This window comes from Mangifera indica, unplaced genomic scaffold (genome assembly GCF_011075055.1).
Source record: "Mangifera indica cultivar Alphonso unplaced genomic scaffold, CATAS_Mindica_2.1 Un_0017, whole genome shotgun sequence".
Taxonomy (NCBI): domain Eukaryota; kingdom Viridiplantae; phylum Streptophyta; class Magnoliopsida; order Sapindales; family Anacardiaceae; genus Mangifera; species Mangifera indica.
Window position 1 is genome coordinate 134,582 of NW_025401109.1, and position 25,593 is coordinate 160,174.

Below are 25,593 nucleotides of genomic sequence, written 5' to 3' on the forward strand. Positions count from 1 at the left end.
TAGCGTGCTAAAACATATGCAATAAATACATTACGAGGATCTCCGAAAGAGTCTTTTGGTATATTACATGAGTACTGTTATAATTTGAAGCTTAAGAACCCAGGAACTATGGCACGTATTGATGTCGCTTTGAAAAATAAGTTCAAGTTTTTTTTCATGTGTATGGGGTGTTCTATACGAGGGTTCCAACAATTCTGTTGCCCGATGATGTGCATTGATGCTTTACACTTAAAAGGAAAGTATCTTGGGTCTCTTTTCATTGCTGTTGCCAAGGATGGTAATAATCAAATTTACCCACTCGCATTCGGTATTGGGCACAAAAAGGGAATAGATACATGGACATCGTTTTTGACATACCTTCGCATATGCATTGGTGATTTACCAGATTTGGCCATTATTTTTGATCGTCATCATTCAATAATTACATCAACGCTCGTCATGGGTTTTGTAATTACCATATAAAGGGTAACATGCGTTCGTAGTTCAAAAAAACTAAACATATTGAATGACTATTTTGGAAAGCTACTAAGACATATTGTCTCACGAACTTTCAAGCTGTTATGAGTAGAATTGCTAGAGTAAATCCCACTGCAACAACCTATTTGACCAACATTGGGTATGACAGATGGGCACGTGCCCATTTTGGAGGATGACAGTACAATATTATGACGACCAATATTGCTGAGTCTTTCAATACTTTGACACGGACTGTTCGCGCTTTGCTTATCACTATATTGGTAGAGTTTCTTCGAAGCACGCTGCAACATTGGTTTTTCAATAAGCGAAACATAGCTGGTACGTATGACTAAAATTTATTCTGATGTTTCTGTTTTTTCACTACATTTATTTTAGTTGTTTTTTTGCAAGTAAGAGATCTCACCTGTTAACACCATGCGCTGAGGACAAGCTTGCTCGACATGTGTTCAAATCTGCCAACATGGTTGTTAAACCAATCAACATGCAACAGTATGAAGTTCATGATTCACAACAACAAGTGTTCATTGTGAATCTTCTATATCGAACGTGTAATTGTGAAAAATTTCAGCAATCCCAGATTCTATGTGCACACACTGCTGCTATCGCAAGGTATAATAACCTATCGGACTGTGTAGGCTGGGTCAGTATATACTACTCTACTGAATATTTACATAGGGTATACGAGGAAGATATTAATCCACTAGGGAATCAATCAACTTGGGCACCATCAAATATGTCTGCGATTTATCCTCCAGTGATGGAGCAACGAAGGTCTGGTCGCCCTTCTAATCATACAAGAAGACCTTCACAAGGAGAAGAAGTTCGACAACAATACTGTAGCCGATGTCATCAACCTAGTCATACTCGTTTGAGATGTCAAAGTCCAGCGCCAGTGCCTGTGGTTAACTCGTCCCGCACACCCAGTAACACACGAACCCGAGGTCGTCATACTCACGGTGCAACCTATATGGCCGACTAGGTTATCATGTTGAATCTTTTATTGGGTTTTGTACATGTACGCGATGACAATGGATTTTAATGTATTGCATGTTTAATTTAATGTAATTTATCTATTAGGTTTTATACAATTTTTAATGTATTGCATTTTATTATTGTTTTTGTTAGTCTATCATTTTTTATTATGTATATATTTGAATTTTTTTTCATACCGTGTTTCAATAAAACAATGTGGAAAATACACCATACAAACAATAATTTATTGACATCATTCGAACAATAATAAAATAAACCATACAAATAATAACAAAATGACATCATTCAAATAATAATAAAATACACCTTTCAATCAATAATAAAATACATCTTTCAAACAATAATAAAATGACATCCAATTCATGTGCATGCCCGTCCATCCATGCCTTAATTGAAATCCTCGAAGCCTGCATTGTCACATTCCAATTGAATTGAATAAATACAATCAATTTAGTATAGTTTGTTGACATATAAATAAACTCATAAACACTAAATACTTACTGAGGGCCCTTCCTTGGAATATGGTTATAGCCACGTGCTTTCTTAACCTCATGGAATGTTTTGATGTGAAATTAAATGGCTGATTTTAGGCAAGGTATTCCATAAACATGAGTAAAAAAATGCCACAGTCTCCGCTTCCAACATCCTATTTTGGCACATCACACACTTATATTGTAATGTCGGTGGAGTATCTGGCGATGGAATTCCCTTTGATATATAGAAGTTACTTGCCTTCATTAGGTGTGTTAGTGTCATAAATGGCATCAATAACTTCTTCACCCTCTCTATGCTATTAATGTATTGGGCAGAGTCATATATATACATCCTTCAATCATTGATATCCAATACGCCACACACCCAATGTTGGTTGTCGAAGTTGAGCGAAATGAATACCTGCCGACCAATGAAGAGAAATAAGTACCAATAATCAATTTTATCACAAACAACTTACAGTTGTACACCACCTTGTCAACACTACTCCATGGCCGAAAGAATTCTTTTGTCCGAAGGTGTGAGATGTCATTGATTTGATCTAGAAAAAATATGGGCCACTCCATATTTGCACCCAATTGTTTAAACTCACTGTAACACTATAGGAGAAGTCCAACAAACTAGATCGAAATAGTCATCCAGTTACCATCTAGATAAGATTTACAGAGTGTATCCAAAAAAGCTTCGATATGATGCGTACACAGATAAATCACATCATAAGTTGAACATGATAACTAATATGAACAAATACAAAGGAAGGGTACATACCATGTTTTCCAACCATTGCCTTAGTGTTACAATTTGGGTCCACTATGGTTTAGGCAAATGGGCGGTCATTTCAGATGGTCCCCCGAGGAAGACATGTCGAGTGTCTTTATCAAACGCTTGACGGTACCATAATGTGGACTCTGAATAGGACTCAACCAATCGCGGGTCTGAATGATGGCCCTCAGTTATTGGCTGTTTGTTCTTTTTTTCCTTATCTAGATCAACGACATGAAGATTAAACATGTCAAGGATGAAGAAAGGGACTTGGGAGACATAAGATAAGCCCTCGTAGTCATGGTCACTACTTCTGATTTTCATCTGCAGGCCATGTTTACGGCCACAAATAACTGCAACTTGGACGTGGGATTCATGTAATACAGTGATGATAAGGAAAGGTTTGGGAGTTGAAGTTGAGTTGAAGTAGAGATTCCGATGTAGGATTGCAATATGAAAGAAAATGAGGTATTTTGTGGGGTGAAAATGGCGAGGGAGATTGGATGGGAGGGTTGAGAATGGTTGAAGAGACAATGGAGAAAGTTTTCGTGGACAGAATCAGAAGTTGCTCGCCATGAAAAAGATGAAAAGAGAATGAGAATTATCGAAAACAATGAAAGTTTCGGAGTATTTGTAAAATTTTTCATTGTAGATATTATGCATGTGCGTTGTATTCATGGGTTCTTGTCTTGTATGTATAGGCTGCGTATCAGAGATGGCAATGGGGCGGGAAGGGGCGGGGAGGGGATATCAATCCCCGTCTTTGTCCCCGTAGGGGATATCAATCCCCATCCCCGGCCTGTCCCCATTACGGGGATAAAAAAAATCCCCATCCTCTCCCCGGGAAGGAAAATCCCCTCTCTGTCCCCGCGGGGAAAGATCTCTTCCCCATACTCGCAAATATAAATTTTAATTCCTTCCTATATTTCAATAAATAAAATAAATCATACATTTCTAAAATATCACTTGCTATAAGAGCTATAAAATATTCATTATTATTTTAGTTCAAATACAAAGTTTTCACAAAATTTAACAATATGCAATAATCAATCTCTTCATTAGTAGTTCTTCATGTTGATATCATCATTAATTCTTTATGTTGATATAAAACAACATTTTAAAAACTAACCTACAATAATCAATTTTAAAAACAACTTACATAGAAAATACTAACGAATTTGTAATTAAAAATATTAAACTAATTAAAATATATTAGAAATTATTATATTAATATATTAGATTTAGGGGAGGAGAAGAGTGGGGAGGGGCGGGGCGGGGACATATGTATCCCCGTCCCCGATTACGGAGATTTTTTTCATCTCCATCCCCGCCCCTTTCCCTATTTTTATTGGGAAATCTCCTCCTCGTTAGGGTCGGGGAGGGTCGAGACCCTTAAAGTCGGGTTCAAATTGCCATCTCTACTGCGTATGGTTCATATATAATACTTTTCTTTTGGTTTGACTGTGAATAAATCTTATTAGCACATTCTCGTTATATATTAAATAATTAATAAATTAATTATAATTTTGATAATTATTTATTAATTTTTTAAGAATAAAACTAGAATAAATTTATTTTTTTTGAGTTAATAAAACAGTTAATATAAGGTTATTTTAAATAATTATATTCTAATATTTTTTATTATATTGATCGGATACAATAATTGTTTATTTTTATTAAATATAATAATAATTTATGAATTAATATTTTAGTATGGTAGTATTTCACTTTTGTAAAAAATTATTATTCAAATCAAATGCATCCTAGAGTGAAGAGAAATGCTATGTGTTAGACGTAGCATTTGATATGATTTATTAATCCGATATGATACGATACAAAAAAAAAAAATTAGGTTAGAGTTGTGATTTTTTTACATGAATAGTAGTTCAAGTCAGGTTATGGTTGACCTTTAAAAATCGGATCGAGTTTAAATTGACACAAAGCTAACTCAAATTTATCAGAACTAACCCGAATATTTTAAACAAATTATTACATAACATGATATCATGAAAAAATCTCTAATATTATTTATTTTCTTTATTTGACAAAAAAAATTTAAATACATACTCTATATTCTCTAATTTGAATCAACAAAGAAATTGATATTGTATCATCAAATGCCAAATCTGCATCACTCATTCATTGCTTCTTGAAACATTGTATAGGTTAGCTAGATGTTTGCCTGAAGGAGCTAGTTTTAGGCCTTTTACCAAAATTTTATCATCTTCTACTACAGATATTCATTCTAATTTAATAACTTTTTTTAATAAGCGTGTAAAAACTATTTGTAATTTTTTTTTGTTGGTTTGTTATAGATACCACTAAATTACACTTATTATATTTGATGTGTTATATTTATATACTTATTAATGATTTTAATATTTATGATACTCATATTCATTATATGGAATAAAAATTAGATTTTTTAAATATCTGGCAAGTCGTTATTAATCTTATTAATTATCAATTATATTATTTTAAAGTTGAAATTGTGAACTTATTTGAATATTTAATTATAAAATTCTAATATTATCCCTACAATTGCCATATAAAGGGACATTAAACAAATTATTAATATTAACTTGAAATAGAACAATTTTGTTTTAATAAAAATATCATTTCGTGTCAAAATATATTTTCATGTGTTTTTTTGTAATAAATCGAGTGATTATTTTACATTTGACAAAATGTGTTGTTTCATAATAAATTATTGCATTACATGTTGTGTTTTGATATGAGTTCACTTTTTACATAATTTGAGTTAATTCGGGTCAGTTCAGGTCAATCTGTAAATATTTAGATTCAGTTTAAGGTTAAAATTTTTTTATACGATTTTGTTTTAGATCGAGTTAGAGAGTAAGGTCTTTAATCCAAAATCTAAATTGACACAATATAAATATGATCCGATCACATGAATTATCAAGTCTATTATATGTATCTAGTTTAAATATTAATTAGATACTCATATAATATATTATTATATAATTAAATTAAATTTGATTATTAATTCAAAATCATTGAATCACATAAAATATATTATTATAAATATTTAAGATTATTCAGAATTGAATGCCTGGAGATGTTGCATTTTAATAATATTATTATTGTTAAAAAGATAATGGGAAGACGGCGCAAGTCACTCCTCCCGAATTGACCAGGAAATGTCTAATGAATAGCTGTATTTAATAAGTCTTTGACATTATGCAACATGCGATAATAGTATTGGATTTGATAATCAAATCAAGTTCAATTTGAATTTGATTACATTTATTTTTATAATCAAATCCATTCATTTAAGCTCTGAGTTGATTTAGATGGAATCAAATATTATATTATTTTTTAATCCAATTTGAATTTGAATTCATTAATCTTGAGTTATCTCTGAATTTATTCTTTTGAGTTTAAACTATTTTTGGATTACATCTTATTTGAATTTAATTTAGATCAAATTCAACTCTACATAATAGTCAATATTATTATTATTATTGAAAACTACAAATAAAATCTCATATCTTGATTAATACAGTTGGTATATAATAGAGCTGACAGTTCACATTATTGAGTTGTATTCATATAATGTCAATTTAGGTTTCGTATCGAAGACCCTAAACCTTAATCTAACTTGAGATAAAATCGTATCAAAATTTTTCAATCCAAAACTGCATTAAAATATTTTTTGGGTTGACCTAACTTTAATTAATTCAAACTATATAACAAGCAAAGTCATGTCAAAATACTACATATAACGAATGATTTATTACGAAACAACACACTTTGTCAAAATTCAAGGAATAACACAATTTGTTATAAAATTATACACAAACAAATATTTTGTCAAAATAAGATTACTCTATTTCAAATTAATACTAATAGTTTGTTTATTGTTTTTTTATATGATCAATTGTAAGGATAAAATAACAAAATATTATAATAAATTAATACTAAATAAGTCTATAACTTCAATTTCAAAATTATATGATTGATAACTAATGAATTTAACAACTACTTGTCAAATATTTAAGAAATTTAATTTCAATCCATGTGATGAATGTGATTATCATAAATATAAAAAGAAGTCCAAGTATATGAATATGACACATCTAATATATTAATTTCAAATCAATAATATTTATAACACACCAAAAAAAATTACAAATATTTTTTTTACAAGTCTACAAAAAAAAATGTTATTAAATTAAAATGAATATATTTGGGTGATGTAAATTTAGTATTTGTTGATTTTTTTGTTGATTCGAATTAGAAAACAAGAATTTTATGGATTGATACTCTTTCTATCAAATTAAGAAAATAAAAGATATTGGAGATTTTTTACTGTTATGATGTTATGTAATATTTTATTTAAAATTTTCGGATTAATTTGAGTGAATTCGGGTTCACTTCATGTCAACCTGAATACGATCTGATTTTATGGAGGTCAACTCGAATCTAACTTGAATTATGTTTCTTGTTAAAAATCATAACTCTAATCCAATTTTTTCATGGGTATCGTATCGGGTTAAAAAATCATGTCAAATTTTGTTAGGTTTAATATAAAATAAAACTATATATAATTATAATGAACACTAATTTGAATATCAATAATGTTGTGTCGCCGTGATTAGGTATTTATTATATAATAAAAATATGTGTACATATTTTGAGTACATAAATAATGTGTCATCATATAATTAGTTAATTTTGAATTAAAGATAAAATAACATTTCATATAATAATATATTATTTATATATTTATTTTATATACTCAATATATATATATAAATGTATGGTGATTTTAATGGGTTCATCTTATTTTAAAGAGTAATATTATATAGTTGTATTCATATATATAATATGTGATAGTATCAAATTTAATAATTTTATAGTAAAAATAAAATAAATAATTATATTACTTAATTATAAAATATTATTTTAATTTATATAAATAAATTGTTGATTCTCCGTATAATTTTATTTTATTTCAAAATTGTTATCAAAAGAAAAATAAATTCGGTTATTGATGTGCCACTAGTCAAAAATGTCATTATTGTTATAAACAGCCCAGTCGATATTGTCCGCTTTGGGCATCAGGCCCGCACGGTTTTGTTTCTCCACTTTGGGAAAAGGCCTCAACTGGGTTAAGGGCTTCTGGCCCCTGCCTATATACACGCTCAGTGGACTGCACGGGAGCGATGTGGGACTTCAGGTTACAACACACCCCCCCATCGTGAATCGTGCTGATAACGTGTTCATCAGGGGGAGTATTCATCAGGCAAAATTTTGAAGTATTGGACAAAAGGTGCACTGTACTCTTTTTTCCTTCACTAGGTTTTATCCCACTGGGTTTTCCTAGTAAGGTTTTTAATGAGGCAGTTTAAGCACGTCCAACGCCAACTTACAGGACATTTAATAATTATGTTCCTTGGCTTTGGTTTTTATCCCACTGGGTTTTTTCTTAGCAAGGTTAATATAATTATCTGTAAGTGGTGGAAATCCAAGGGGGAGTGTTATAAAGCAAGGTGGCTTTCCACCAAAGCAAGTCAAAAAAAGCGGTGGGAATTCATTTATTAGAGCAAGAAGAAAATGGCAAGGTGACGCAGGAGAAGCAAATAAAATGGGTTTTAGTCAATGTATTAGGTAAAAAGGGGGGCGACAAACTGCTATATAAACCCCCCATTTCTCTGTTATTATCACACAAAAAATCTTCTTCTTCTCCTCTGCATCCGGTTCATATAAAAGCATTCTCTCAATATTTTCTTACTTCCTTCCATCAATTCTTCTTTAATTTCTTCATCTGTCATATTGATTAAGTTAATTTTATAACACGTTATCAGCACGATTCGAGATGGGGGGGGTGTGTTGTGACCTGAAGTCCCACATCGCTCCCGTGCAGTCCACTGAGCGTGTATATAGGCAGGGGCCAGAAGCCCTTAACCCAGTTGAGGCCTTTTCCCAAAGTGGAGAAACAAAACCGTGCCGGCCTGAAGCCCAAAGCGGACAATATCGACTGGGTTGTTTATAACACGTTATCAACACAATTCGCGATGGGGGGGTGTGTTGTGACTTGAAGTCCCACATCGTTCTCGTGCAGTCCACTGAGAGTGTATATAGGCAGGGGCCAGAAGCCCTTAACCCAGTTGAGGCCTTTTCCCAAAGTGGAGAAACAAAACCGTGCGGGCCTGATGCCCAAAGCGGACAATATCGACTGGGCTGTTTATAACACGTTATCAGCACGATTTGCGATGGGGGGGTGTGTTGTGACCTGAAGTCCCACATCGCTCCCGTGCAGTCCACTGAGCATGTATATAGGCAGGGGCCAGAAGCCCTTAACCCAGTTGAGGCCTTTTCCCAAAGTGGAGAAACAAAACCGTGCGGGCTTGAAGCCCAAAGCGGACAATATCGACTGGGCTGTTTATAACAATTATCAATTAATTAAATATGTTGATTTTTGAGAGGTTGGTTTTTATTTGACCAAGAAATATAATATAATCTTAACCTGGATTTTGATTTGATTCTCATCTCATATTAGGGCACATGCATGAATAATATTTATGTGGTCAATTGTTCAATATAGAAAATGTCAATCATTTCATTCCAACGAAAATAAGAAGAAATCCATCAAGTAGCTTCGACTTGCATCATGTATGACTACACGTACGAGATGCAAATCACATATGGTAAAAATTTTATAAAAAATCAATGAAATTCATGTTCAATTTTTCTATTGTTAGATTCTAATCCTCTTTAATCACAATAACACTTGCACAATTAAATGAAATCATAATCTATTTCACAAATAAATTGTAGGACAAAAAATCTTTAAATATATATCTCTAACATCTCCCTTATCGATACAAATACGAGTAAATCTTTATATCCGCTAAACAATAAAAGATGGAAATAAACAATATACTACCTTTTTATCAATTAATTACATGACCTTTAAATCATGTAAATAATATTGGCGTTCTAAGACATATCTTATTTACATCAACTTTTGAAATATATAGTACATATAAGAGCTATAAATGGTTGGATGTGATACAGTATAATATATAGTTAAAGTTATGAGTTTTATGTGATACAGTATAATTTACAACAGAATATATGATGCTATATCTGTTCGCATGAGTTGTGCGTATCACCTTCTCTCAAGCCTTACAGATTTTTGCAAAAATTGTTAACTTGTCCATTAAGAGTTGAAATCTAGTTTTGGACATCGACTTAGTGAGAACATTTGCAATTTGGTGGAGGAAAAATATCACACCTTGAGGAGCCCTTGTTAGATTTGATCTCTAGCAAAATGAAAGTCCATCTCTAAGTGCTTAGACTGTGAATGGAAAATAAGATTCAAGGTGAGATATGTAGTCGATAAATTATCACACTAAATAATAGGAGTCGATGAAATAGGAAAACCAATTTCACGAAGAAGAGATTTGGGCCATATAATTTCCAAGGAACATGTTGCAATTGTTTCATACTTAACTCTGTTGAGGACCAAACAACTATTTGTTGTTTCTAACAACTCCATGAAATTAAATTAGAGCCGAAGTAAATTGTAAACCCAGTGGTACTTTTTCTGTCATCTAGATTATCGCCCTAGTTGGCATCACAATAACCAACAAGATCAAAATTGCTTAGTTTATGAAGAAGCAATCAATGATCGATAATGTCATGTAAATAATGCAAGATTCGCCTAATACCTTGCTTGTGAGATTTACAAGGCTGATGCATGTACTATGCTATTGGATTAACAGAGAAGGCAATTTTGGATCTTTGATACACAAGTATTGCAAGCTATCAACCATCTACCGATACAATGTTGGATCATCAAAGGCTTCAAAATCTTTATGAGCAAATTTGATGGTAGAACATGAAGGAGTAGAAACAAATTTGGCAATACTCATGTTGGCTTTATTAAGAAGATCTTTAATGTATTTCTCTTGAGATAACAAAAGCCTATGGTACAACCAACTAGCCTCAACACCAAGAAAATAATTCAACAAATGAAGGTCTTTAAGAGCAATGTCTTATTGAAGCTGCTGGATGACATGAGACTGATAAAATGGAATTTCTACTAGTGAGAAAAAGATCATCCACATAGATGAGACAATATGTCATATTATGCCGTTATCTATAACAGTAAAGTGAAGTATCAACTTTGGAACTAATGAAGCAAAACCGATGTAAGAAAGTGGTAATATAGGACAACCATGCCCTTGGTTCTTGTTTAAGGCCATAAAGAGACTTGTGGAAGCAACATACATGATAATGTTTTAGTGGATCAACATAGCCTTGAGGTTGTACCATGTATATGGTTTCATCAAGTTGACCATGTAAAAAAGCGTTAGAAACATCTAACTGCATGATATTCTAACCAATGGATGCTGCAAGTGAAAGAATGAGTTGGATTAAGGAATTGCTTAATTACCAGACTAAATGTCTCAAAGTAGTTGATACCATACCCTTGATGAAACCTTTTTGCAACAAGTTGTGCCTTATAGCGATTAATAGTACCATCAAGATTCTTCTTAGCTTGAAACACCCATTTGTTGACAACTATATTAAATGTTTCCTCTTGAAGGACTAAGTCCTATGTGCCTTAAGGATAACAAAATTTCAATTTCTTTACTCATTGCATCATGCCAGATTTTGTGTTTGAAAGCTTTGGTGATTCAGGTATAACCATGCCAGTGGTGAAAGATTTAGGTTTCGAGTTCCCCGATTTTGCTCTAGTAACCATAAGATGAATATTTTTCTCAGTTGGCTGAGGTGATGAAGAGGAATTGGGCAATTGATATTGGGAATATTGAGAGAGATCCATGATTAAATCCAATCTTGGTGGGCTTAGATTATGGCGATTAGAGGCTTGGGGTAACATCAGAGTGTGGTGTTTGTTGTAGGCGGATGTAAAGGGAAATAAAAAAGACTAATTGAAGGTGGACTGATGTAATTAGGAATGGTTGAGTTGTTGATTCTATCGCCATTATCAGTTGATCCTTTGAATGGAAATACCAGTTCATCAAAGAGAACATGTTATGAGTAGTAGATTTCGTTATCAAAACTGTCAAAACAAAGATATCCTTTATAAACTTTACTATAAACAAGAAAAACACACTATTTGGAACGAGGAGATAATTTGGTTGTGGTATATGGATGCATCTAAAGGTAACAAGCACAACCAAAGATTTTAGGTTCCGCATAATTTGATTTTTCAAAAAATAATTTTTGGTATAAAGAAAGTTAACCAAGATGTGGTATGGGAAGATGATTTATAGTGTAAACGATAGTTTCAAAATCATAGTCCCAGAATTGCATTGGCAAATTAGTATGATTTAAGAATGCAAGACTAGTTTAAAGGAGCGGAAACATTAAAATTAGAGGATCGAAAAAGTAATTTAAAGGATTTACTAATGCTACAAGCATGACAACGAATACTGATATTATTAGCAAAATTAATATTAGAGTGTCGCAAGACGTGTTTACTAGTTAGGATTGAAGTATGCCTAAGGCATACATGCCAGACTGACAAGGCAAAAGAAAAGGCTTTTTAACCACTAGAGGAAGACTGAAATAGCTCTAATGAAAAAGAATATAACCCCTTGTCACTCAAGCCTTTGTATAGGATTGCTCGAAATGTTGAATCCTTAATAAAAAAATAGTTAAGAAAATATTCAAGAGAAACACAGTTAGTATGAGTAAATGAATTTACAAAAAGTAAATTTTGACAAGCAGATGAAATATAAAGAATATCTTGAAAAAAATAGGGCTTGGAATTAAGAGAGAATGTATTGGAACCAATATGAGTGATTAGAAGTGTTTTACTACTGCTAATAACAAGTTTTTTTAGTCTAGTATTCTTATAATGAATGGCTAGATTTTCCATGTCATTGGTCAAGTGATGAGTGACATCGGAATCAACAACCCATAGTTTGAAGACAGTGGAAGATGTGGCGAGGTCGAGTTGTAGTTTAAAAATGAATTAGAAGCATGGGTATCTTGTATGCATAGGGAAAGACACCATTTTGAAACATGTTCAACACCATTACAATTATAACACATGAGCGAAAAATCATGGTAAGCATTGCCACTTGAAAACTAATTGGAAAAATTGAATGGGCATACCAGATGAGGATCGACCCTTATAAACTTGTCCATATGAGATTTGCCTATTACGTCTATGACCTCTATCTCTATTATTGGATTGATAGGAAGTGTATTGAGTCGAAGGAGTAATGATGTTGGATTGCATAGTCTTTCACCAATTAGGATTCTTCACTTAGTAACAAACTATAGAGATCATCGAAGGACACAACAGTAAGATGTAACTCAACATTGCAAACAAATATGTTGATCTAAGGATTGATAATCTCGCATTAACAAAGTCTTTGTCATCTACTGAATGATTGAGGGCATACAATTGATTGAAAAGAGTTTTAGCCCATTGTATATACTTTAGAATGGGATCATTTTTTTAGTGAAAATTATTCACTTGAGTCTTCAATTGTGACACCTATGTTCTAGAGCCAGATGCATATGTTTGTGTAAGTTTTTCTAAAGCCTCCCTTGCTAAGGAAATGCCAACAACCTAAGGCAGAACTATTTCAGAGAGAAAGAGTTGATTATCCAGCTCAAAACAAGTTCATCTTGGTTGAATCATGATGTGTAGATGAGATTGACTTCTATCTCATTATTTAATTTTGGTGGTGGAGATTGACTGTTGTCAATATGGTGAGCCAAGTGATTTCCATGAACAAAGGCAAGAGTTAAGTCTATCATAACAGGTAATTAGAAAAGGTTAGGTCCAAGGGTAAAAAGTGAGCTATATTCAGAAGAGAAGTAGAAAGTGTGAAAGAATTTGCTATATTCTTGATTAACCTACTATCAACCGTGGAAACAAAAAAGAAAGAAAACTGTTAAGCCTTGAAAGGTTTTGATACCATGTAAATAATATTTGCACTCCAAGACATCTTATTTACATTAACTTTTGAAATATATAGTACACACAAGAGTTATATATGGTTGGATGTGATACAGTATAATATATGGTCAAAGGTATGAGTTATATGTAATATAGTATTTTTTCTGCATTAGTTATGCGTATCAAATCAGTGGTGAGATATATGACATGTGCAACAAGAACCTTGTATGCATAGTATATATGGGTTTTTAAATAAGTCAAATGACCTTAAAAAAGAATTTTATATATAAGTGTAATCTTTTATACCCTTAATCAATTGACTACAAAGGTTAAAATCCTCTATTCAAACTCAATTAATTTGAACCAAATTCAATCAAATAACTTAGATTGAATTCAACCTTATTTATAAACCTCATCTAACTAGTATGAATAATAATAAAAAGTCCACTTCTATTAATCCTATTTTGTAAACCCCCTCTAGTTAGTAATGATTCATAATTTTATAATAATTAATAAAAAATCAAAATATAAAAATCAAAATATTAATAAACCCTAATGCTAGTGTCCAAATTTATCATATAGAGCATAATAAACCAAATTTTACTATTTCTAAATGTCAAAGAAATTTGCTTTCTACCTCAAACCTAAAGTGGTCAACTTTAAATTTGAATTAAATGTTTGTGGAGTCATAGTCTCTTTACACGTACATTTTGGTTAATATTAAAGTTTTATTTCTTGACATTCTTTACAAAACCTTAAACCCTAAATTGTGTGTCAACTCTGTGGTAAGATAGGGCATGCCATCTTATAGTGTTATCACACATTTGATATTACTTTCTTAGGTAATCCATATATTACCCCAAGACAACATTCTTTCACCACATACTTGCCTACATACTCTCTTACAACCAAATAACCTTCAATGAATGCATAAAATCACTCTTCATAGTATAACCAACCTAATCCACAAGGCTTTGTCTCATAACAAACATATCACCACAATTAGCAAAACACCCTTTACACTCCTTAAGTAAACACATCACCTTATACCCCTTAATCGCCTTAAGTACCTTTATTAAATAGCATGTCCTACACTCAATACTATGGACAAAATTCAAGAACTAGTCTAAAAGCTCTATAGACCAAGACATGACGTGGTATATGGATTTAGAAGCCTTAGACCATGTCACTCACATGGTGGATCAACTTGTTGTCAAAGAAAAGTATGTGGGAAATCAACATCTACATGTGGGAAGTGGTGAGTGTTTGAGGATTTCTCATAAAGGTTCAAAATTTTTACCTACTTTATATTCCAATAGATTTCTACATCTTAAAAATGTATTATTGGTACCTAGAATAACTAAAAACTTGCATATAAAAATTTACTAAAGATAATAATGTCATTGTTGAGTTCCTAAGTGATTGTTGCTTTGTTGAGGACAAGGATATTGGGATTATGCTATTAGAAATGATACTTAAAAATAGGTTATATCAATTGTAGTTTCTTGTTGATAAGTACAATATAGTAAATTTTCAAATTAATGATGTATTTTATTTGTTTTTTGACAAAACTGAGAATTTTATTGTTAACAAAGCATATGAAAATTTGGTTTTGAATCGTGATAAAATTGTTGAATTACATACAAGTTATTTTACAAGTTAATAAAATTGATATTATGTTTGGCATAAAAGATTCAGTCATCCATGGGAGAAAACTATGAAATATGCTTTAAAACTTTGAATCTTAATTTTTATTTGTTTGATCTCTTTTTCTATGAGAATTGTCAATTTGGGAAACACAAGCATAGTATTTTCTTGTTTCGAACACTAGAGTATCAAAATTCTTAGAATTAGTTCATAGTAATTTTTGGGGACCAACTTCCATAATATCTAGAGAGGGATTTAAATATTATTTGCACTTTCTTGATGTTCATACCAAGTTTATCTGACTATTTCCCTTAGGAAATAAAGTTGAGGTAGTGTATGTTTTAAGACAGTTTCATAAGTTTGTAAGGAAGCAACTTAAACAAAAACTTAAAACCATACAAATTGATTAAGAAGGTAAGTATAGAACACTTGTTCCATATTTTCAAGATAATGAGATCAATTTTGGATTTTCATGTTGATGGGTGTTGAATCCACCAAAAATAAAATTTTCTACTCTCTCAATGAAAACTTGTAGATAGGGCAAGTTGAGTCGTATCCACAGAGATTGGGCTATTTATCTGAAATCTAACAAAATAAAGCAAGAGGGATTTTGTTGTTTCGAATCCTACCAATAAACAAAAATAATTTAATTCAAAATTAAATAATCAAAGCAATCAGAAAACTAGATTGAAATAGTAATAAGGCGAGTTCTAGCCAAGTAATTCAGGTATGGTTTAATTCAATTGATCATCGATAAAAAGATTAATCTTTCCTTTTAAATAAACCAGTTATGAAACATCAAGATGTTTGTTGTTCTGTTTTTCCTTAGGTGTCGGTAATTAAGAAACATTCTTTAATTACTTTCTTGTTTTTCAATCAGTTCTAGATACGATCTTAGAATTTAAATTAAAAACAAAATTAAGAATTAGAAAAGCCACCGATTCTAAACAACAAAACACAAACGTTGTTTTTGTTTAAATTAGATTAACTTATTCCACTAACATACAATAGTTATTCTTCACCAAGCATGTTAGTTAGCCACTTATGATTAAACCATCAAACAATTACGGATTCAATAATTTAATCTAGCAAAGTTGTATTTAATCCAAAGTAAATAAGACGTCTCCTATTTAATTGAACAAGACAACAATAAATAAAATTAGGAATAGATTAAATATTTAAAAGAAAAGAACGGGTAAAGAAGATCTCATAATCATTGTAGAACCATGATCCCGATTACTTGACTAAAGAAAAGAGTTAGCCACTCATGTTCATGTTCATGGCTTCACAAAAAAATAAAATAAAAATCCTATCCTAATTGAAGAAGAACCAGCGAAGGGTTGCGGCTGTGTTTATTTTTGAAAGAAAATGATGCTAAAAAAAACCAGTCCCTAAAACAGAGAGCAATTTTCCTTTTTATAGTGTCAGGTTTGCTTCAGTCATTGATCAATTTTTTGTGCCAAATATCTTCCAAAGGACCTGAACTTCCTCCAATTGTCAATTAAGTCTCCAACTGTGAATTTCTTAATAAATAGCGAGATTCTCTCCTTTCCACAATCAGCCATCCCCTATGTATTTTGCCATATTTCCGTCTTGATACGTAACAACTCTAAATTCCTTTTATTTCGCATCTTTTCTCAAAATAATGCAATTAATGCCTAATTTCCTAAAACAAGAAATTAATCAAATAATTAATGAATTAATTACCACAAATAAAGGAAATTAGATGCTAAAAAATATGGAATTTCAGACACTAACAAATTCCCCCACACCATTCCTTTGCTTGCCCTCAAGCAAACATCAATTAGTCTCTTCTTCACCCTTTTCCCTCCTTCCAGTACATCCTCAAATAACTCAAAGTTAAGATGTATTAGAAACCCAAGTCCAAAACAACAATCAAGAGCACAAGTCTTCATAGTGTGAATTTTTGGAAAAACATAAGCATCTTAACAATCTCATCAAAATCAAATGAAACAAGATTCAACACCCTCACATCGGTTTCACTCTATACTCTCAAAGTGTTTAGGGTTTCATTTAGCTCTCAGATCAAAACATAGTAAGTCATTACCATAAGTTTGCTCATATATCATATCTCCACCACTAATAAATATGAATACGATGCGAAAATCAAAGGGTCTTAAGTAGGGTTGTAATGGGGTTTAGGTAAAGGTAGGAAAAAAAAGGAAAATATAGGTGTAAAGATCAAGATATGAGTGAGTTCCCTTACATGATATTTAAAGAATAACGAAAATAACTTCTTCAACCATACTTCTCTCTTCCTTTTTTTTTCTTTTTTTTTTTTTTTTCATTTCAATGAAACTTATCCCTTCTTCAAAGATTTTTTTTTTTTTTTTAAATTTAATTTGCAACATGTAGGAATAATTGAACTTCTTTTCTATACAATTATGGATACTTCACTTGTCGAAACTTCCTATTCAATACATAAGGATTAATATCTTCTCTTTCTTTTTTTTTTTCAAATTTTTTTTTTCTCACTCCTTATATCTACCCATCTACCCATTTGGTTCTTTATCATGCAATTCACTCTCACAATATCTTGATACAAGGGTTAAACAAGATAAAAAAAAAGGCTTAAGCGTAAATATTTATGGGTTAAAACAAAGAAAAAGGGATTCAGCTCAAAATCGGCTATCTATTAGAAAATATAGCTAAAGTTGGCTTTTTAAGAGTTTCGAAGTGGTTAATCCTAAATGCCCTTATCATCTTAATGCATGAATTCACAAAGATGTGGTCTCAAAATGCATAACAGAGCAAATTCTAGAATAACAAGCCATGTTTGATAAACACTCAATAAAGAAGATAATTAGAGCAAAGTGTAATGAAATGCTCATGGGCTCAAAAGCTCACATTAGTGTTCAACTTGTAGCAAACCTTGCACATTTTCATTCAATTCAATCATTAAAATCAATGAGACACTCGAAACATTTGAAGCAAAATCACTAATCATACTTGCCTCTTTCATGCATTAAAACTCGAACCAATAATGCATACTAACTTAGAGCAAATTCTAGGACAACTTTCAAGAGAGTCAAAGGTTCCAAAGAGATTGAAAATTATACATTCCTTCCCCCACACCTGATCTTTACATTGTCCTCAATGTAGAAAAATTGAAGCTCACATATAAAAGAAAGAATGAAAGGAAAGTTAAGAGGACTTCCCTAAATAAGAGTGTTAGTGTAGTAGAGGAGTGATTGAAGCTATCGGCGTTTGATTTGGGCTTGTAGAGATGAAAAGAAATTGAACAGGGAGGAAAAGAGATTAGAAAAATAAAAGAGAAGACACAAAAATGAAATATGCTCTTTATTTTTTTTTTAATAATTTTTTTATTATTGTTTTGTTTTGGTTTTAATTTAAACCTTAATTAAAGACAAAATGATTAAAAATAATGAAAAATAAGATCGATTGGGTTGCCTACCAATAAGCACCTTTCTTAAACGTCTTTGGCTAGACGCAACCAATTTGTCAATTCAAGGGAGCCAAAGATATTTCCTTTTTATTGTAGGCATGAAATCCTTCATAATAAGGTTTTAGACGATGTCCATTAACCTTTAAAATTTTATTGGTAGAGGTACTTTGAATTTCAACTGCACCATGAGAAAAGACAGTAGTGACAACAAAAGGACCAATCCAACAAGATTGTAATTTTCCCGAAAATAATTTAAGTTTAGAATGATATAGGAGTACTCTTTGTCCAACATGAAAGGTTTTCCTAGAAATCATTTTATCACGGAAAAGTTTAGTCTTTTCTTTATAAATCCGGGAATTTTCATAGGAATCATTTCTGATTTCCTCCAATTCTTGAAGTTGTAACTTCTTATGATTACGTGCCTTGTTCAAGTCCGTATTGCATTGTTTGAGTGCCCAATAGGCCTTGTGTTCCAATTCAACTGGGAGATGACAAGATTTACCAAATATTAAGCGATAAGGAGACATACCTATCGGAGTCTTGTATGTAGTTCTATAAGCCCATAAGGCATCACCCAAGCGAAGGCTCCAATCCTTTCTATCTGGATTTACCTTTTTCTCAAGTATAGCCTTAATCTCCTTATTTGAAACTTCGACTTGTCTACTCGTTTACTGATGGTATGCGGTGGAGACTCGGTGAGTGACATTGTACTTCTTAAGTAATGCCTCCATGACCCGATTGCAAAAATAGGTTCCACGGTCACTTATAATGGCTCTTGGTGTTCCATACTTGGAAAAAATGTAAGTCTTGACAAATCCTACAACAGTTGTAGCATCATCAGTTCTTGTTGCCTTAGCTTCAATCTATTTAGAAACATAATCAACAACTAAAAGAATATAGGAGTTACCAAAAGATAATGGAAAAGGACCCGTAAAATCAATTCTCCAAATATCAAAAATTTCACAAACCAAAATTGGGGTTAGTGGCATTTGATCCCTATGTCCTAAATTCCCACTCCTTTGACAATTAGCACAAGACTTATGGAACATGTATGCATCTCGAAACAGAGTAGGCCAATATAGCCCACATTCTAGAACCTTTTGTGCTATTCTTTTCGGGCTAAAGTGACCTCCACATGCATAAGAGTGGCAAAACTCCAAGATAGATTGGATTTCACTATCATGTACACACTTGCGAATTAATTGGTCAGAACATTGCTTCCATAAATACGGATCATCCCATATACAGTACTTAGAATTACTTTTAATTTTTTCTTTTTGGGCTTTAGTGAGATCATTCGATAATGACTTAGTGACCACATAATTAACAATATTAGCATACCAAGGTGTAATACTATCTAAGTGAAAGAGATTCTCATCTGGAAAAGCATCTTGGAGAGACATGGGGTCTTCGTTTGTCACCAATCGACTTAGATGATCAGCCACAGAATTTTTGGCTCTCTTTCTATCTCGAATCTCCAAATCAAATTCTTGCAGCAATAGTATCTATCTAATTAGCCTCGACTTTGATTCCCTCTTAGAAAGCAAATACTTTAAGCTATATAATCAGAATAAACAATTATCTTAGTGCCTAATAAATAAGAGTGAAACTTTTCTAAAGCAAAAACTACTACCAACAATTCTTTTTCAATTGTGGAATAATTTCTTTGAGTATTATCAAAAATTCTTAAAGAATAATAAATCACATAAGAAAGTTTTCCACTTTTCTGGCCTAAAATGACCCTTATAGCATAATTGCTGGCATCATATATAATCTTGAAGGGTAATTCCCAATTGGGTGGTTGAACAATCGGCACAGAAATTAGATGTTCCTTCAGCTGACCAAACGCTTTCTTGCACTCTCCATCAAACTCGAATTGGACATCCCTTTGTAGTAGTCTTGAAAGTGGTTAGGCAATTTTCAAAAAATCCTTGATAAATCTCCTATAAAAACCTACATGTCCAAGAAAAGAATGCACTTCCCAAACATAAGTTGGGTAAGGTAAGGATTTAATCAAATCAATTTTTGACTTATCTACCTTTATCCCTTTAGAAGACACTATATGCCCTAATATCAAACCTTGATCAACCATAAAGTGACATTTTTCATAGTTTAGCACAAGGTTTGTTTCAATACACCTTTTCAGAATTTTTATCAGATTATTTAGACAAGATTCGAATGAATTATTGTAAATAGTAAAGTCATCCATAAATACCTCTATGATATTCTCCACATAATCCAAAAATATACTAACCATACATCTCTGAAAAGTGGTTGGGATATTGCAAAGTCCAAAAGGCATGAGTCTATATGCAAAAGTACCAAAGGGACATATGAATGTCGTCTTCTCTTAATCCTCATGAGCAACCGAAATTTGGTTAAAACCTAAATATCCATCAAGACAATAATAGTGAGATTGACCAGCTAATCTTTCTAACATTTGATCAATAAAAGGTATAGGGAAGTGATCTTTTCTAGTAAAAGTATTCAATTTTTTATAGTCAATACAAACCCTCAATCCATTTTGAACTCTAACAGGAACATACTCACCATTATCGTTCTTTTAAACAATGAAACCGATTTTCTTATGTACTACCTATACTGGACTTACCCGATCACTATCTAAAATAGGATAGATTATACCGACGTTCAAGAGCTTTATTATTTCTTTCTTCACAACTTCTATCATTGGAGGATTCAACCTTCTTTGAGCTTCCCTCGAAGTCTTAGTGTTCTCCTCCAACAAGATTCTATGCATACAAAGTGATGGGCTCAAACCCTTGATGTCTACGATGGTCCATCTGATGGCTTACTTGTAATCTCTAAGGACTCTAATGAGTTTTTCTTCCTCAAGAAGAATGAGTTTGTTAGAAATTATCATAGGAAGGGTTTCATTATCTCCCAAATATACATATTTGAGATGGCTTGGCAAAGGCTTAAATTCCAATTCGGGTGCTTGCATAATTGATGGAAGTAATTTTGAGTTAGATACAGGTAATGAAATATAAGAAACATCATACCTGGTTGTTTCGAATGGTTCCAACTCATAAATCGTATCACTTAATCCGTCATCTACCACAAGCTTCTACTCAATTCTCTGCAATGTTCTTGTGTTAAGTCTTTTATTAAGGACAACCTTCAAATTATCAGAATCCTACAACTCAAAAACTTGTTGAGCTAGGGAATCAATCACATTAACAACAAAAACTGAATTGACATCACTAGGGAATCTCATGGCTTTATAAATATTGAATCTAATTACTTCACTATCAAATTCCATAGTTAAAGTACCTTCCGAAACATCGATTTTTATTCTAGATGTCTTAAGAAAAGGCCTTCCTAGCAAAATTGGGACTGATTTAGATGAGTTATCATCTTCCATGTTAAGCACATAAAAGTTAGCAGCAAAAATCAGTTCATTAACTTGAACAAGAACATCTTCTAACACCCCTTTGGGATATGCATTGGACCTATCAGCTAATTGGATTATTACACCGTGGGTTTTAAAGGTCCTACATTTAAAGAATGATAAATTAAGCTAGGTATGACATTAATAGATGCTCCTAGATCTATCATAGCTTTCTCAACTTTAACATTACCAATCTTGCAAAGTATTGTGAACATACCTAGATCCTTACACTTTTGTGGCAATTTTCTTTGGAGAACAACTGAAACATTCTCACTAACATGCACTTTTTCATCTCCTTTTAATTTTCTTTTTGATGTGCATAATTCCTTAAGGAATTTAGCATATCTAGGAACTTGTTTAATAGCATCCAAAAGGGGAATATTTACCTCAACCTTGCGGAAGACCTCAAAGATCTCTTGTTCTTGTTGTTTGATAAGGCCATTAATTATTACTATTTTGATTTATAATTCCCTTGTATTGTGTGGAAATTTGATTCAGTCTAATGGAATTACTTATCTTTTTGCATTTAGGAAGCTTTGAGCATTTTTGGAATAAGTTGGGCCAAAAAGATGAAAAACTGGAGCAGATCTATTAAACTGGAAATTTCGTGATGCTGACTAGGCGTGGGCACGTGAAAGACGAAAACAGAATACGGAAATAAAATCTAGACGCCCAGATGTGTTGCAAGGTTCCACTAAATATCAAGATTTGCTTCCTAGAAAAGGGATAATTACCAGTTGGAAAAAAGGATTAATTGAGATGGATAAGGAAGGATATTTTTGGAGGAAGGATATACATTAAAAATACATATCTTTTCCTTTCTTTTTGGGAAGATATGCATCACTTTGCTTGATTGGATTAGGAGATTAAGATTCACTTTCAATTTCCAGATTTTTAGTAGGAAGACAATATGTATACTCTTATTTTTATTTGAGAATTATCAACCATTGTACTTAGAGAATTAGAGAGAAGAACATGGTCTACAGTGGCTGAATAATTTATCTTGGTTGAAGGGATCTGAAACCATGGAACTACAATGATTGTGAGATTTATTCTGTTCTTTAATGCATCTTTTTATTTATTCGAGTATTGATTATCCTTCTGAATTATTTGTTTATGATTGTGTTGGTTGATTTCTAAGGCGCGCGATTAGTTTATCAATTAATATAATCTACGACTAGTTTAGGTGTTGAATCCGTAATTGTTCAATCCATCTAATCGAAGTGGCAACTAGGGTTATCGTTTGCTGCGTCAGAAGCTATAATCCTAGGAAAATAATCAACTAGATTAAATGCAACGTTGTACGTTTGTGTTGTCTTGCTTCGTTGGTCTTTCTAATTCGTAATGCTATTGTTTAATTAAATTCGAGATCGTATCCGAATTATTAATTAATAAGGGTTAATTGGAATACATGTTTTTGGTTAACTAATCGTAAGGAATGACAGGTAAATTTAATACCACAACGAATATTTGAATAATTAATTTGATATTTTTGGTTTCGATGATCAATCGTAGTTCCAATGGTGGATGTGACCGAAGACCAAGGTTTGTTAAATCGATTTATTCCTTTTAGATTATTTTACTGAATTTTTAATAAGTGTTTTTCATTATAATTTGCATTCATTTCAAAACCCCCCTTTTTATTTATTTGTTTCGATTTATTTGTGACGACATACTAATCAAAGCTCTTCGAGGGAACGATCCCTACTTTCCTTTACTACATTTTTGTTGCAGAAATTTAGGATTTAATTTGGGTGTCAACGACAACACGTACCATTGTTCCTTTTTGTTCTTTGCAAGTCGACTCAGGAAATGAGGTGGAATGACCACAGAAGGTAGCATACACTTCTTTATAGGAGAGGACGATTTTTGGGCTTGTTTTGGCTCAATTTCGCATTCAATCTCCTTTTCTTTTGCATATTTTAGGATCTTCTTTTTAGGATCCTTCAACTCCTTACCACTCCGTAGGGTGATTGCATTGATATTCTCAGTAAAATTTGCATCTTGCTTTGGATTCACCACAATCTGAGATGACAATCTACCAGAATTCTGAGTTTCCAATCTTCCTACAGCAGTAGCCAATTAGCTTACTTGATTTTCTAGATTCTGAATGCTAGCCCTTGTCTCCTATTGAAATTGTTGTGTATTATTAGCAAGTGTAGTAACAATTTGTTCAAGAGACATACCTTTCCACTGAGGTAGGGGTGTTGGATTAAACAGTTGAGGAGGGGGCAGCCTATTTTGGTATCCGGACTGTTGGAAGTTGTTGTTCTTTTAGCCATAACTGAAGTTCGGGTGATCTTTCCATCCTAGATTATAGGTCTTCGAGTACAGATCATACCTCTTTTGGTTTTGATAACCTTCTATGTCATTAACATCCTCATGTGTGTCCTCCTGAAGTATAGGGTATGTGTCTGTAAAGTGTTCCATGTTCGAATAGATCCCGTAAGCCTTTACTTGTTGGTGATTTACTACAATTTTTTCTAACAAGGAGGTGAGTTTATCAAGTCTTTGCTCAAGAGGATTATTATTGCTTACCTCATTAACCCTTCTTACAGTTGCATCCTGTCTAACGCCAAATTGTTGAGATTAGTCTTTTTGCTTTTGTTCAAGTTTTATTAACCAAAGCTCTACCACTTGTTGCATCGATCAAATTCCTGTCAGACAACCATAAACCTTCATAAAAATATTGAATTAATAGCTTATTAGAAATTTGATGATAGGAACAACTGGCACAGAGTTGATTAAACCTCTCCCAATACTTATAAAGTGTCTCCCCACTATATTGCCTAATCCCACATATTTCCTTTCTAATTGAGGTGGCCCTAGAAGCAGGAAAGAATTTTTCTAAGAATTGTCTTTTAAGCTCATCCCAACTATTGATAAAACCTGATGGTAAATAATATAGCCAATCCTTAGCCTTATCAGTTAAAGAGAAAGGGAAAACATGCAGTTTAATTTGCTCTTCACTACCCCTTGTGGTTTCAGAGTGGAACAAACAACATGAAATTCTTTCAATTGTTTATGAGGGTCCTTACTTGATAATCCTTGAAAAGTAGGCAATAAATGGATCAAACCTGATTTGAGTTCAAAATTGGCATCGATGTTTGGATAGGCAATGCACAGAGGTTGTTGATTGATGATAGGTATAACCATCTCCTTCAAAGTAAGCTCTCATTCGATCATTGCTGCTACTCTCGTATTTGTTAAATCCTTTCCTAAATTAATTCCAGAAGATGAAGAAGAAAAAACTTTACTTAATTTAGTTTCTTTGCGGAGTTGTCTCGTAGTCTTCTCGATTTCAGGATCAAACTGAAGTTCTCCTACAGGATTCAAACGGGTCATAAAAAAAAATTAAAAAAACATTTCAAACAAATTATCAACACCAATCCCCGACAACGACACCAAAATTTGATGGGTGTCAAATCCACCAAAAATAAAATTTTCTACTCTCTTAATGAAAACTTG

At 32.4% G+C, this 25,593-nt stretch overlaps 1 protein-coding gene across 1 annotated transcript; it reads right to left on the reverse strand.

The window, feature by feature from the left end:
• Positions 1–2,772: 2,772 nt before the first annotated feature.
• LOC123205850 lies at positions 2,773–24,555 on the reverse strand. Its single transcript, XM_044622896.1, has 6 exons — positions 24,486–24,555; positions 23,900–24,191; positions 21,979–22,228; positions 19,389–19,579; positions 18,995–19,268; positions 2,773–3,048 (listed from the first exon to the last, which is right to left on the reverse strand). Exons 1-6 carry the CDS (start codon positions 24,553–24,555, stop codon positions 2,773–2,775), a joined length of 1,353 nt encoding a protein of 450 aa, XP_044478831.1.
• Positions 24,556–25,593: the final 1,038 nt, after the last annotated feature.

What these genes read in the sequence shown, in the direction of transcription:
- LOC123205850 (XM_044622896.1), bottom strand. Translation starts at nt 24,555, where the DNA reads ATGGAACACTTTACAGACACATACCCTATACTTCAGGAGGACACACAT. An exon ending in GGATGTTAATGACATAGAAG is followed by an intron (nt 24,192 to 24,485) that starts GTTATCAAAACC and finishes CTACTGCTGTAG; the next exon opens with GAAGATTGGAAACTCAGAAT. An exon ending in CCTTTCATGTTGGACAAAGA is followed by an intron (nt 3,049 to 18,994) that starts GTACTCCTATAT and finishes CATGGCCTGCAG; the next exon opens with ATGAAAATCAGAAGTAGTGA.